The sequence below is a fragment of the Neopelma chrysocephalum genome, unplaced genomic scaffold (assembly GCF_003984885.1).
Source record: "Neopelma chrysocephalum unplaced genomic scaffold, ASM398488v2 Primary Assembly neopelma1_80b, whole genome shotgun sequence".
NCBI classification, from domain to species: domain Eukaryota; kingdom Metazoa; phylum Chordata; class Aves; order Passeriformes; family Pipridae; genus Neopelma; species Neopelma chrysocephalum.
In genome coordinates this window covers 13,625,669-13,641,604 of record NW_020897742.1, presented here as the reverse complement: position 1 = coordinate 13,641,604, position 15,936 = coordinate 13,625,669, and the positions used below count along the sequence as shown (strand labels likewise).

Sequence of the window (15,936 nt, the reverse complement as noted above, 5' to 3'; positions counted from 1 at the left end):
CGTAATCAAACTACTTGTTTTCCATGAATACTCAGTTAATATAAAAATTTAGCATGTAACAGTAAAGGCTACAGTGAGTCAGAGGAAGCACACTGGTAATACTGCCAGCACACAGAGCACAGGGGCACTTAGAAATTGTGGAATGTGATGCACCTCTCAGTTGGTAAAGCTCAAAGGAAACATTCCTCGTCATTCTGCAACCTTAGATGAAGCACTGTGTTGTTCTTTGTGGGACTGGGAGGGATCATTCCTTCTTGAGGGTGTGATCTAGAGAATTTGTTGAGCAGTGGTGTCCAGATTCTCTATTGGTGAACTATAACAGGTATAAGCATGTCCCCCTGCTATGGGAGTTGCATTTTGTATACCAGAAAAACAAATGAGCATGTGTTTTAGGGACCCCTCCCTCACATTTTGTCTTTTGCTGTAGAGATAATATTCCACTTTGTGGGACTGGAATCAAACACTCCTTGACAGTACTGATTTTTACTTTCCTCTGAGGAGCATACCTGCAATGTTATTAAATTTTTTCTTGTGTTTTGCTGTGTGATGGACAGTTTATTTGTTTTCTATTCCCTGATTAAAAAAAAAACAACAAACCAAAAAACAACAACAACAAAAACTAGAAATAACTAAGAAGGGAAAAAAACCAGGTTTTTATACTGTCTCAACTTCTGCGTGAGTTAGAGATCTGCCTGCTGTACTAATTCAGCTGGCAATCTGCCACTTTCAGCAGTAACCATGCCCACCTCTCTCTTTCATACACAGCTTGGGTTTCCTGCCCTCCAGAATTTCCAAGTAAATGGTCAATTAACATGTAAAGAGGAATTTTACACTGTATCCACAAACTTTTAGATTTGCCATTACTGGAAACTCTGAAATTTTCAATGGGAGGTCTCACCTGCACATGATGAATGCCACAGAGTGAAGTGCTTTTTGTAGGGGCATCACCTTTGATGTCCACATGTGGGCCACAGGATTCTAGTCTAACCATCCCAGAATTTGTTGTAATTTCTGAAATTGGGTTCTATAGTGAAGAGGTTTTGAAAACCTTACAGAAAAAAATAGCACCAGTGTACCGTACACTGGTTATAACTTGCTTCTAAACCAGCCTTACATCTAAATTAACCACTGAGCTTTATTTCACTTTCTCAGTTTCTTCAATTAAAACACAAACAGCATTTCTTGTAAAGAACATATTCTTATTTAGAATTCAGTAGCAGAGAGATCACACAGCTAAATTAGAACTCTGATAAAATAAGTTGCTTAAAATACTCTCTACGTGTCATGATCACATTATCATTATCTTTCATAATATAATGGCGAGATTTGAGACTATTTAGCTGTACCTTGGAGAGTTCACATAGATCTGAAAATATCTTGTGTATTGTGTGTCTGTTAATGAGAAAGGTAACTAAGGAAATATCTGCTCTGAACATGCTTTTATAATGATCTTCATTGACTCTTTTATTAGTGTACCATATAATTCATATTACAGTTTAATATTTCAGCCCAAAGTTTTGCCAGCTTTGAAATCCAGAGCTCTGGATAAGCCAGATAGAATGTTACTACGTGTATATTTCATTTATAAAAGAAAACCTACCACCAAAACAGTATTTCTAGGACATAAGTTTGTATAGTTGGACAAATAAATTATCAGTTCAGTGACATGAACTGCAGCCTATATATAGCAAAAAGTTTTATATTTGGCATACATTTTGTCAATAACTAGGAGGTACTACCAAAGATATAGTTTTGATTTTCCACATATGGTTTTATTTTTTCTTTTTCTTTTAATTGTTTAGTACTTTCTACAGGTACACTAAAATTCTAAGTAGATTTGAAACAGCAAATGCCAGTTGGTAGTTAGTAATATTTAGAGTGGTACTCTAAAATGGTTTAAAAAGCATATGAAAGAATATATAAATTATAAATAGAAGTCCATTTGTGTGATATGTAGAAGTGTATAGGATTGAATGTTTTGACCAACACCTTTAAGAACTATTGAATGCCCTGTATTGAATGAAGAGTGTAAATCTTCCCTTTTCTTTCAATCAAAGCTGTTTTTAACTAGGATTTGAATGTCCCTTATGTTGTTAACAACTAGATAAAGCAAATGAGATCATAAATAAGAATGAAATTTCTCTGATGCAGTTTGTATGTCCTAATGAAAAAAGAAATCTGGTAAGAATGTCTATATTTCAGTATGTCGATCTTGTTCCATTACAGAAAGAAAAGAGATTCAGCCATAACTCTAAATAGACTTTTCCAACATCAGTATTTCTTAACATGATGTGGTGGTTTCACAGCTCCCAAAAATCCAATTTCCAAATTCCCCACAATTTGCCTCAATGTGAAAGAGAAGTTCTCAGACAGCCACAACTCAGCATGGGGAATTGTATCAAAATTTATTACTAACAGAATAAAAACTATAGAAACTAAAAAGCAAATGAATACACAGTATTAATACAATTTCTACCACCCCTGGGGTCCTCCCACGTCAATCCAGAAGAAGAACCCTCCAGGACGATAGCTAAAGTCTCTCTCATTGGGGTATCAGGGAAGGGGTCTTCTTTACCCCCACCAGCTTCTTGGCCTCTGATGAGGTCTCCTCCTGAGCTGCAAGGGAACACTTGCTCCATCAGGTCTTCATCACAAGCTACAGGGAGTCAGCTTCTGAGTCCTTTCACCCTGTTTCATGAAGGTTCCTCCCAGAGAGTAAGATCTCCACTCTTCCTCTCCAGGTTGCAGGCTTTCTGGGTTTTTGCTCAGTCTTTTACACCCCAAATAGTTTTCCCCAAAAGTCCTTACCCAGAAAAAGCCTGCTTGGTTTGGCTTCTCTCTGTTTCAGCTGCAGCTTCAGCTTGACTTCACGGGGGGGCGGGGGAGCGGGCATTTCCCCCTGCTTCCTCGTCCTTCAGTTTTCGGCTGCCCTCATCCAAACCCACGCAGGGCACCTCCGAGCCCCTCGGCCCACCTCCGTTGCTCAGTCTCAGCTCCAGGTCTCCCCCTCCCTGACCATTGTGGGGGAGGTGGCAGCGAGACTGCTTGAAGTTCTCTCTCTCCTCTACCTGGAATTCTTCCAGCTCTGCACGATTGCCACTGCTTCTTCAGGGTCATGACAATCGGCCCGACCTGCTCCGGGCTACCCCTTGGCCTGTCTAGCTTGGCTCCAGTGCTGTGCCTGCCTGCCAGGGGGGCTGGTTTCAGCCCCCAGCTGGTCTCTCAAGCCTCACTCCACCGCCTCTCCAGGGCAGTGGGGGAAAACCCCCTAGCCTTTGGCTACAGCACCTGGTCCAGTTTTAATACTGTTCCGGGCCCCCCGCAGCCCGGCTGGGGGGGAGGAGAAGAGGGGCCTGGCCCCTCAAGGGGCCCACCAGCCTCTCTCCTCTCTCTCACCTCATGGCTTCAATTCTCTTTGCCAACAACTTCCTCCCGGCTGTTGTAATATGCTAATTTCACAGGGGCGAAACACAGCTCCAACTGGCACTGCATCGGAAACTCACGTGGGACCAACCACTTCCAGCCCCAGGGGGGCGAGTGAAACCACCACACATGATGAGTTTCCTAGTAATCTGGACTATTTAATGAAACTCTGGAATTTCATACTGCTGGGGAAAAAGGCATTTATGTCACCATATTAATTTCAGAGAGAGACTAAATCCCACTTCAGTTTGGAGTTTTTTTAGCTCCAATAATATGATCTGTGTCTACTCTAGTATTGGTAAATCTAAACTCACACATTTTATATTTTAGCTGAGAATTTCTGATATTAATCGGTTTGAGTTTTGTTTCAAGTAATCGACATTTTTGAAAAGGAGAAATTTAATTTATTCAGAATTATTCAGAAAAGAAAAGCTAAATCTGAAACCTGGAGCATGGTTATGAAAAACAAAGCCATCTGGTAAACTAAGACATTAATTTGCACCATATCAGGCACCCCGGTAGCTACTCAAGTGTGTTTATATTAACAAATAGTGTGGTGTAATTAATGACTTTGGAATGATCCAATGTGTTCCAAAGGCCTGTTGCCTGTATTAGACAAAACCCCTGTGTGCACTCTTCATAATACCACAGTTAGTGCAAATTGGTTAGCCTGCATTCAGTTGTGCTTAAACTTCTCTTTTCTCATTAAATGTGGGTAGAACTTAATGTACACAACATGAGTTCTAGCAGGATAGTTCATATCAATAATTTACCATCCAAGCTTAACATTAACTAGCATCTATAACACTTATTTTATCATTTCTCAATACCTGAGATTTGGCTTCCTGTGAGGTAACTGCCACAGCAGGGAGTCAAATGAAGAGATTTTGTCATAATCGAATATGATTATTTTTCATTAATATTTTGATACAAGACTGCTTTTCCTCTTTAATTCATGAAAAAATAGTTTGGAAATACAACTTTTGATCATAAAATGGATAAGTGTAATGGGAAAAAAATCCTCACATTTCTTACAGTATGATAGTTACTTAACTGGTAATACATTGAGATGAGATGACGGTGAACCACTGCAGTCAACATATTTTGAATCTGGGTTTTTTTTTTCTAAGTAGTGTCCACATGAATTTTTTTTTACCATTAATGCTAGATTCCTTTTTTCCAGGTTGACTGGCATGAATCTACCTTCTCCTGTTATCAGCAGTAAGAACTGGTTACGACTCCATTTTACGTCTGACAGCAATCACCGACGAAAGGGATTTAATGCTCAGTTTCAAGGTAGGAAACCTATAAAAGTTCAGCAAAAAAATTCCTCACCTTTAACCATCACTAAAGTGGGGTAAAATTTGAAAATTTTGTTTAAATATCAGGCTTGTAGTAAACAGCTGACTCATACTACTACTGCTCTTATGCTGAGTATCTCTTATCCTTGTGTGATCAGACATCTCTAGGGATTTACTTTTGGGAGAAATATATGTGCTTCACAATGCAGTTTACTCTAAGTATATATTACTTGCTCATTTTTTCTGTAATAAATTGCTTTGCATTCAGTCTGATCTTTGCTTTAAAAACATGCATGGAATGCAACTTGCAGAAAGTCAATTCACACAAAGGCATACTGCCATCTAAACATTGTCTTCCTTCATTATTCAAAATCTAACTCTTATCCGAAAGCTACATTCATCATTTGGAAATTTGACTTAACCATAGTATAGTACAAATTATATTTCAGGCTCTTACACAGATTTCCATATAAAACTTTAAAAGAAGACAAAAGGATGTCAGTGTTGCTGTCAATTTCTACTTGTGTTCACCTAGATACTTTTTAAAATGCAATTTTTTAGAATGGCTCCTTTTTTTATTTTTGTACTTCATAAATCACTACTCAAGATGAAAGACATGTTAGTTATATTGAAAATAAAAGAGCTTTTTATTTATCTGTACTTTTAAATTCTGCACTTATATAAGTTGTTTCAACCCTTTTACCTCCCACACCATCATATCATTTATTACTTTAGACCTTTCTTTTTTCCATGAAATTCTGGGACCGCTATCATTTTAGAAATTACAAACATGCTGCAACAAATATATGTTTCTGGTGATTATGACATGCATGTGCAACAAAAGCATTTAACATACATAGTTCTTTTAGTTTTAAAAATATTTTAACTATTTTAGGAAAAAAAGAATTGTGAAATTTCATTTCATTGTGGCAACTCAACATAAGTATGTATTCTGTGATCTTTTGCACTTACAACTTATTTTTTCAAAGTTTACCAAGGATGCGTATATAATACCACCATTGATGAATATGAATTTAAATGCACTGCTTATGTTAACTCTGTGCCTTAAGCCTATTAACTGGAGATCACAAAAACAATGTGACTTATCTTGCTAATGCACCAGAAAACTGTGAATCAACAGGATAAAAAGGGGAAGTTTGGTACAGAGTAACATACATGGGAGAATAGCTTTTGTTCTTTATCAATATATCTTATCTCTAGACAAATACTTACTATGGAGTTAAAGCTTTTAGGAAATATCTGGGGAGATCATTATTTCAGATGTATATCTGTTGCTCTGCATAATACATGAGGTATTGGGTGTAAGAGTAAACTTCACTGATTAGAATATAGCTTGTGAATGACAAATGGAAGTTTCTTATTGCAATTCAGATTCTTACAATTACAGAAATTTCATTTCTGAAGTTAATTCTTTTGAAATGCAGTTTTATAAAATTTACCATATTAAATACAAAGATCTCTGAACTATGTGAGCCACAGCCATCTATCTTATGAAGCTCAATTGCAATTAAACTAATTTCCATGTTAGTGTTATAAACTGTGTTAAAACCTGGGAGAAAGTGACACATAGGATGAAAATTCAGAGTGGTATAAAAAGCTGGTTAATCTAACAGCTTCATTACATCCTTTTTGTTACAGAGCGCTAGTAATTCTTTGTATTATATGTGTATTTGAAAACAAAGCAATTATTTAGGATTTTAATTTAAGCAGAAGTAACAATATTGACAGCTAGACTAGTCTACTAGAACCACAAATTGCATAATAACACAGATTGGAAGAGACTTCTGGAGCTTGTCTAGCCCAGTGCCCTCCTCAAAGAAAGGTCACCCAAAGAAAGCTGCCCAGGACTGTGTCTGGTGGATTTTGAATACCTCCAAGATTAGAGGCTCTACAACCTCTCTGGGCAACCTATCCCAGTGTTTACACTCACAATAAAAAAGCTTTCACTTATTTGCAAGTGGAATTTCCTGTGTTTCAGTTTTTGCTTATTGCTTCATGTCTTGTCAATGGATATTATCATGAAGAGTCTGTCTCCACCTTCTTTACACCCTCTCATCTTCTCAGATATTAATGCACACCAGTCAGATTCACTTCTGCTTCCCCCAAGCCTTCTCCAGGCTAAAATTTCCTAGCTCTCTCAGCCTCTCTGTCATGTTTTTGTTTTCAGAAACTTTTTTCTGCTAAAATTCAACAACTTTTACATATATTTCCATCTTAGGTGCTTGTCTTGAGTTAAATAATTATTTGAGCTGATCATGAAAAAACCAAACAAACAAACCACCAAAAACCCTCCTGTGACATACATGACCTAGTTTTCTGGAAGAAAACCTAGCAGTAAAAAAGGATGCCTCAAATATCTCACTGCCTCCAGATACAATTCTTATATTTGTCATCTAGGCAAATCCTGAAGTCTAGGCTCTATGACTCTGAGACCTTTGAGAGACATTTTCCTTATGGGCAACTATTTACAATAGTTTAAATGGACTGTTCCAGAATACAAAAATGTAGTTGGGATTGATATGTAGTTGAACTATCTTGTCTTTGAGACAGTTATAGTAAATACATAGACTCTTTTGAAGTAACGATTTAACACTCACTTTACCAATAGATGAGTCCCTATTACCAGTCTGACCAAATCATAAGAATCTTTTTGATTGTTCTAATTTCCCAGAGATTCTACATATTGGACAACTGTCCTCAGGGCACTCAGGATTCTACTTTCTAACATTACTTAGACTGCTTTCTCCTTTTGTTTCTTTTTAGAAGGAACAGTCCTTTAAAGCCAGTCTGTGCTGTCTTTTTGTGATTATTTGTTCAATTGTGTGTGCGATGAAGGTGTATAATTATGCTATGCAAGAACAATAGCCTCTATTGTTTTGGGAAAATAGAAAAATTTGTAATTTTGATTGCAGTCCTCAGATATTAAATTAAAACAGCCTATTGCTGTTTTTTTTTAATAGCTGTCAGATATAAATGTTATTCACAGAACAAAATCACAAGATATTCCTCAAAAAGCGGTAGCTTGTCCATTTGCAGATTGCATCATAAAGGCTGTGGGGGGTTGACCTTAGCTGAATAGCAGGTGCCCACCAAGTCAGTCAATCACTTCCCCACCCCAGCAGGACAGGAAAGAGAAAACATATTGTGTTACTGTCACGGGCAAAACAGGTTCGACCCTCACACATTGTCATTCCTTTCTCCAGCTGCAGTTTATGCTGCACAGCAACTTTTTCCCCGCTCAAATATGTTGTCCCATCCCTGATCAATCTTGGCTAGCTTCAGATCTGTCTTGAGCTGGCTAGCATTGGCTCTATCCAACATGGGAGAAGTTTCTAGCAGCTTTTCACAGAAGCCAACCCTGCAGCCGTGCCACAACAGCCAGTACACAGGGCTTGGTCACATAAGCATAATGACCAGCCCCATGCTACATGCAACCAGCCCCTACCATTACTTTATTCCTGTACTTTTCATATGTGTTCTGCCCCAAAGCACCTGAATCCATCCCTTTCCCTGATACTATTATCCTTAAATACTCTGTAATTAACCTTGTGCAATCCCCAAATGCTCTTCCCTTGTACCCCACAGTGAGCCCTGTATGCCTGGGCAGGCACCCCCCTCAGCCTCTGAAGTGATGGGAGAGCTCCTAGTGTGAGCTGTCCCCCAGCCCTGTGGGCTGGGTCTCACCAGGGACAACCCTGGGGGAGCCAGGATAGAGGTTGGGTTCTACATTGGTATTGGGGTTCCCCTTCTTGCCCAGAACACTCTGCATTTCTTCTGCCGTTGTGGAGATGGACCTGTGATGGTCCTGGAGGAGCCAGGGTGAGGTGGTTTTTGTCTCTACCATCCACTATCACCTCCCTGTGCTCCTCTGTGTGTGCACAGGTGAGCTTGTTACTGCCTATGTATCAATGCCACTGGCTTTTCAAAAGCAAGTCAATATTGGAGGCAGCAATCACACCTCTGAACAATGATGGGATGAGAGACTTATTTTTCTTTTCCTAGTAAGAATTCAGATTATCAGACTTTTTATACAGTTAGCATACAGAAACTTTAATCACTCTTTTCAACTCATATCAAATTTATATCTTGTTTATAATCAAGTTATCATAGCTATATTATAGCTGTAACTTGGCCTTTTCCAGTCAGCCAAAACTAATACTAACAAGCAGGCAATTTAATTTTCTTTTCTTTGTTTGGTCTTTGATCAGACAGGCAGAATTACTATAATCTATTTCATTAAAATATTGGAACTACCAACTTGATTTAAAGCTATGTATAGTCAATTATTTGTTCAGCAAAATTTTCAGATCTTTCTAAGCTTGCATGTTTTGCAATATTTAATGCCCCATTTCTAACATGGTCAAGAAAACCAAGAAAAAACACTAACAAGAAAAAAATTAAAGCAGTGTACTAGAATTGCACACTTGAATGCATTAACTATATGCATTTTTAAAACTATATGTAGTTTTAAAATGCTTGGCAAGTTAAATGTATAAATAAAACAGTGAAATCTAAAAGATGTATCTAAATGATGGGTGTTTGGATTTTCCCTTGAATCATATTTGTTGTCCCATCTTCCATCAGATTAGAGAAATTTAAAGAAAATTTTTTAAATTAATTGGGTATAGAGTGAAGGGTTTGTTTCGTTGTTTGTTGTTTTTCCTCACCCCGCCTACCTTGTTACTTTCTTTTGATTTTTGGTCTTTTAATGTTGATTTCATCAATAAAAATATCTATGTCCCAATTTCTCTGTGTATCTGTGGAATTTTTTTTCATAGTTTCAGAGTTCCTAGTCAGAAGAAGACCTGGATTTAAATGGCCCTGAAAACCATAAAAACAAATTACAGTGCAGTGACGTGATTTGCCTTGTCTGCTTCATGTCTCCCATACCAGCAACTTTGGTCTCATCAAAATCAACACTCCCAGTGGATACAATCTGATTCAGTTCTTGTTCTGCCTTGTTCCTTAGTAGCATTGTCATAGGGGGAAAAGATGTTACAATTCGTTTAGTTATGAACTTCTTTTTCTTTTCCATTCCTCTACCCTCACCTGTGCTGATACACAAAGATTCTTTCATATTCAGTGGGAGTGGCAGAGTTATGATTTGTCTTATGCCGGTGCTTCACAAATACATGAATTCCCCAGAGGTGAAGTATCATTAACAGGCTCACAAGGAGATGAAAACTTAGCACTTCCCAGAAACAAAGCTTATCAATGTACACAGGATGATTTAAAAGGTGTGATAATGAATCTCATGCTTTTGCATATTTACAGCATGTACACCGTGCTTGCTTAGCTTTTGCTTATTTCCAGAACAGTAGGTTGTTTTAATGTTTTTAGGCTTCTATTTAAGAGGGAAAAAAACACAATGCTTTTTTCTATACAGCTGAAACTAATCTGCTTAAGTTAAATATTTATTTCAAAATTCCTAGAAATAGAAGTTCCACATGATTACTGGGTGTGTTTCACAGTAACTCAGGCCTCTCTTGTAGGGTATTTGGAATAAAATATGCTATTTTTGGCAAGTTTTCAGGGAGGTTCAAAAAGGTACTAGCTATTTTGATGATTATGTATGAGAAGTTATCTATCTGTTGTGTTTGACTACCTTCAATAATTCAGGATTTAACAAATAGATAATCCTGAAGTCAAACAATGAATATAATAGAGGCTGCTGAAATAAACATGTGCTAATGGAAAACGATGCGTGAAGTAATGTAAAATCAACTTGCAATTGCTAGTTCTTTCAATGAATTTTCATAATTCACTGAGTTTGCATGTAAATGTGTGTCTATCCTTCCTACATATTCATTAAAACCCTAGAATGCAAATAAATGAAAAGAATTTGCATTATTTCCTTGGTACTTTTAATCAGGGGTTTCATTTATAATTGTTATTTAGAGTAAATTTCAAAAAGAAAATTAGTAAAAGCAATTGATAAAATCAGAAAGCCAGAAAAACCTATTATTTTCTAGCTCTTAAATGATGCTGAATATATATTTTTCCTTTAAAATGGTACTGAGACAATAATTTGTATTTTGTTTAATTTTATTATCAAGAGAATAAACCATCTTGATGTGAAAAATCAACAAGGTGGTAATCCATCATCTCTCTTGACCATTCTTTTCTATGGTTAACACAAACACTGTTAAATATGAAGTCATGTCTTCTCAATTGTGTTAGTCTGGGTTGGTCTTTCTGTGTCCAGTAGTGCTATTTTCCTTCAACAGAGTAAAAAGTCTTTTGTTAGCTTTTTGAAGCACCAAGTCACCCCTTAGTCTCGTAGATAAACTTAAGAGGATGAGTTCTTTAAATCTCTCATTGGAAGTAATTTTCACCACTTAATGCAGTTGGTGCTATTTGAAACTTCCAGTGACCCACTTATATGATTTTAGCTATCTCAAAATAAGCAGTACTGGATCTACAGCTAAAACTAAATTTACCTTTTTTCCCCCATGTGTTTATTTCTGTCCTACTTCTATTTTTTCTTTTAAAAAGTCATGAACACTTAGGAAATTAATTAGCTAAATCATATTAAACTAAATTATATACCCTAGAGACACAAATAATTTTTCTTAACTCTATTTGTGTGCCTGTCAAGGCTGATATAGGTAGACTATGCTTGTCATTTTTTTCTTCCTTTTTTTTTGTTCTGTCATGTTGTATTTCTGACATCCTGTAAGTACAGTCATCGTGGTATCAGTAAGTCATTTATTTTGAGTCTTTTATTTTGACTTGTTTAGATTTGAGTAAGAGTGTATTAAAATATTTTCCCTGAACTTTTGTTTAGTATAATTGGTTTAGATTGCAAAAATTTATTCAGCTATGAGGTAAAATCTGTACAAGCCTACAATGCAGTAAGTTATTGGAGAATGTTTGTTAATGAAGTCGGAAGGAATAAGTCTTTTTTCTATTAAAAGTAAAATTCTTTTGGCCAAATCTTTGCATGTGACTGTTGATAGCGAATAGCTCCCTCCCTCTGGAAATCAACTTAAACTATCCTTTTGCACTCTGATTTCAGTCACATAATGTATCCTCCATTGTTACCTGAGAATATAAAATAAACAACACCATCAACCACTGGCCTGTATTTTCTCATCTCTAAAATTAGATTATTTGATCAAAAAGGAGAATTTTAATCCAATAAAAACTATAGTAATGAAATCAATATTTGACATCTTATGGTCCCATGCATTCAATATATATCAGTCAGTAATTTGGCATATATATTGAGTTCAGGACATCCTTGACTGGCTCTCTTCCTCCCATTTTTAAAACCTGGAAACCTTTTCTTTTTCAGTGTTCGGCATTAGAAATTACCTTTGATTTTCTTGTTCAAACTGACATCTCATAAAGGCAACGTGCATTCTTGTCTGTTTTGATGTCACAAAAATATCTGTTTTTCTCAAAATTTTAAGAAAAGCCCAAAAGTTGACACAGAGTGACAAAAAGAAAAAAAATACGTATCTAAAGGAACTACATTTACTAAAAGTACAGGACCCTGTGATAAAGAATTTCAGTCCAAAGTTTAGGTGGAATTTCTCAGTGCCAAGAGAGTGAGACATTTGACAAAGACTGCATACAGATTTGCCTTAACACAAGGGCATTCCAGTAAAAAGTCTTATTATTAGGTCATCATATAGGAGCATATTATTATGAATTGTTGTGTATTGGGTTTGTGTGGCTAGCTTTTGGTGGCGGGGGGGCTACAGGGGTGACTTCCGTGAGAAGCTGCCAGAAGCTTCCTCCATGTCCAGTAGAGCCAATGCCATCCAGCTCCAGGATGGACCCACTGCTGAGCAAGGCCAAACCCATCAGGAGCGATAGTAACACCTCTGAGATAACATATTTAAAAAAGAGAAAAAGGTTATTGCGCAGATGAAAATTGCAGCCAGAGAAGAGTGGAGTGAGAACATGTGAACAACTCTGCAGACACCAAGATCAGTGCAGAAGGCACTGGAGCTGAGGTTCCCCTGCAACCCTTGTGCAGACCTGTGGTGAGGCAGTTGTACCCCTGCATCCCATGGAGGTCAATGGGTGTGCAGGGATCCAACTGCAGCCTGTGGAGGAGACCCACACAGGAGTGGGTGGATGCCTGAAGGTGGCTGACCCCATGGGAGGCCCATGATGGAGCAGGGTCCTGGCAGGGACCTGATGAACCATGGTTAGAGGAGCTCACGCTGGAACAGGTTTTCCTGGTAGGACTTGTGGCCCTGTGGGGGACCCTGGAACAGCCTGTGCCTGAAGGAGTGCACCCCATGGAAAAGACCTATGTTGCAACAGTTAGTGAAGAGCTGTTGCCTACAGGATGGACTCACACTGAAAAAGTTCATGAAGGACTGTCTCCCGTGGGAGACACCCCATAGGTAGCAGGGGAAGGACTCCTGTCCCTGAGCAGCAGCAGAAACAACCTGTGATGAACTGACTGTTACCTGCATTCCTTGTCTCCCTGCACTGCTGGGGGGCAGGAGGTAGAACTTGGGAAGGAGACGGGGTGTGGGGAAGGTGCTTTTAAGATTTATTTTATTTCCATTATCCTGCTCTGATTTTGTTAGTAATAAATTCAATTAATATCCCAAATTAGAGGGTTTTTTACCCGTGACAGTAATTGGCGAGTGATGTCTCCTGACCGTTATCTCAACCCATGAACCCTTTGCTATATTTTCTCTCCTCTGTCCAGTTGCAGAGGGGAGTGATAGAGTGGCTTTTGTGGATACCTGGTGTCAAGCCAGGGTCAACACACTACACCTTGATTTTTCGGCATTTTCCAGAGAAACAAAAAGTACTTCATTAAAGGTAGAAGTTTGTACCTGGTTACAATCAGGTTGCTAAGTCATACTTCTTTCTTAAGGGTCCAGTAAAGTTTCCATTGCTGAAAAGGCTCAAACGTCAGCACTAAGCAGTTGCTGATCTAACAGCTATTCAGTCTTCAGCTATTGTTTGTCATGGTGTTATCCTCCCTAGAACTGTTCAAAAGACTATAGTTGAAGCAACATTCAAACAAGGAGCTGAGTGGATCTCATTTTATGATTTATTTTTTAGCGACAATTTCTACAAACTACTACTCTGTGTGTTCTGCAACAATATATTCATAGAGCAAATTGTGTTGATATTATTTTCCAGAACTGTGGATGATATCTGCAGAAGACTTGATGCCTGCTGAAGTGGTTTTGTTATGATATATCATACATTGAAAGCACAAAGTAGCTAAGGCAGTTCATCAGGGCAAGGGGCCAGCTAAATGACATAGAAAAGGTTAATGGAAAACAAATGGCTGTGTTTCTTTTTAAGCTTGCAGATCCTGTATCAGCTTATATACATAGAATGAGAAAGATTTGTGTAAAAATCTATTGTGACACCAATTTATCTTGAGGCTGTACCATTTACTCACTGGTACTGCATGCAGAGATTTCCAGCACAGGGAGCAAGTGGAAGATCTGCTAGTGACAGGCAGTACTTTGCTAAATTGATGGAACAAGGAAACCAACTGATCATGAACTTACAGCTTTTACACCTAGCCATATAGTAGAAACATCTATGCCTACTGTGAAGCTCTCTGGAGTTATAATACTGATTAGTAGAGAAGATTTTGAAACCTGTTAGTGAGAGAAACACTAGGATAGTGTATTAGACAGAATACTCTTCAGGCAAGGAATACAGAAACTGCAGAGGGTTGGACTATTCCAGTGCATTGGTTTAAACTAGAGATCCTATGGAAAATTGCGATGCCTCAGCGAAAGTCAAATGGGTAGCTGAGAAAAAAACTTGCAAGGATCCTCCTAGGTTATTGAATCTGGGACCTTGTTTTATAAAAAAGCCCAGTATTATAACATTCCCTACATAAACTGAAATGAATGTTAAGTTTGAGAATGGTTGGTTTTTTTTTCTTATTCTCACAACTACTAAACTTTTAGAAAGAATTCATGGTACAACCAGACATAGTAAAACAGAAGAAAACCTAGAAATAGGTAACAATCTGTTTACTGGTCCCACATGACTTTGAGTAATAAGAAAGAAATGTTTAATCTATAAGCAGAATGCAGAGAAATTACCGATGCTGCCAAATATGAAAATGTAGATTATTTCTTCCAAGGCCAAAAAATGCTAGTACTCCCATAATTGTGCACAGAAAGGATTAGGCACTAGTGCAAAGCAAACGCTGCACTTAATTGGACTCTTCAATCTGAATTAAGAAAATACTGTGTTTTGCAACAAGATTACTCAACCTGAAGAAAATCAGACCAGTGAAACTAAAGCAAAAGGAAATTGATGAATCCTGCACTATACTGAGATAAATTTGCTAATTTCCTTCAGCAATAATCCTATGAATGTTATTGCAAGCACATCACTATTTCTTACTGAAACAGTAAGAATATTTAAAACAAAGTGTCAGTCTTTTTAATACATACAAACATACTTAAGGTGACACAGAGCTTAAGGTTGGACAGGAAAGGTGCTTCTTGTGATCACCAGATACTGGGCAATATGTTATTCCTCTTCACCTTCATATATCTGTACTTGGGAAAAATCTGCAGTGAAAGGCAGCCAAGAGCTGAACTCAGCAGAGCAGCAGCAGAGCAGCTTGAGGAAGTACTAGCAGATGATGTCAGAATATTTTAGCTTTGAGTGGCAGCCAGTATTTGAGGACTTGGAGGTTATTTCATGCAGGAAGAAAAACTGGCGATACTCATATATTTGGGTAATTGGGAAAAAACATATTATGTTATCCAAGACACACACAAAGACTGTTAGAGAAAATGTTAGGAACAAACAGGAAGTGTTACTTCTGTTGTTATGGAGTCACACTAGAACTAAAAGAGGGTAAATTAGATCAAACATAACGCTATGTAAACCAAGTAGTATAGTATCTTATCTGACTTTGATATGACTTGTGTACTGCACAAGTCATTTCTATTTACCTGCTTGCACACATGCAGTAAAGTGTAGGTGTAGTGAAATAATTTCATATGCTAACAATCCTAGAAAAACCCACCAAGGTCTTAACCACTTACTATTTCTCAGCCAAATGACTTTTGGTTATTGATTACTGTTATGAAATCATAGAAAATAGGTTTAAGAAACCTATCAAAGAGGAGGCAAACATATTTGGCTGCTGTTTTCAGACCTTAATTTAACATGATCTTAAAATGCGTTGATGACTAACGTTCTGCAGCTTCTCTGGGTAATTTATTCC

The 15,936-nt window shown here is 37.6% G+C and overlaps 1 protein-coding gene across 5 annotated transcripts in view; it reads left to right on the top strand.

Moving 5' to 3' along the window:
- Positions 1-15,936, top strand: part of CSMD1 (CUB and Sushi multiple domains 1) — a 1,127,710-nt gene that overhangs the window by 705,622 nt on the left and 406,152 nt on the right. For all 5 annotated transcript variants that reach the window (XM_027690129.1, XM_027690128.1, XM_027690127.1 and 2 more), the window contains one exon: positions 4,607-4,719. In XM_027690129.1, coding sequence (XP_027545930.1) covers positions 4,607-4,719 — 113 coding nt within the window. The remainder of the gene's footprint in view (positions 1-4,606; positions 4,720-15,936) is intronic.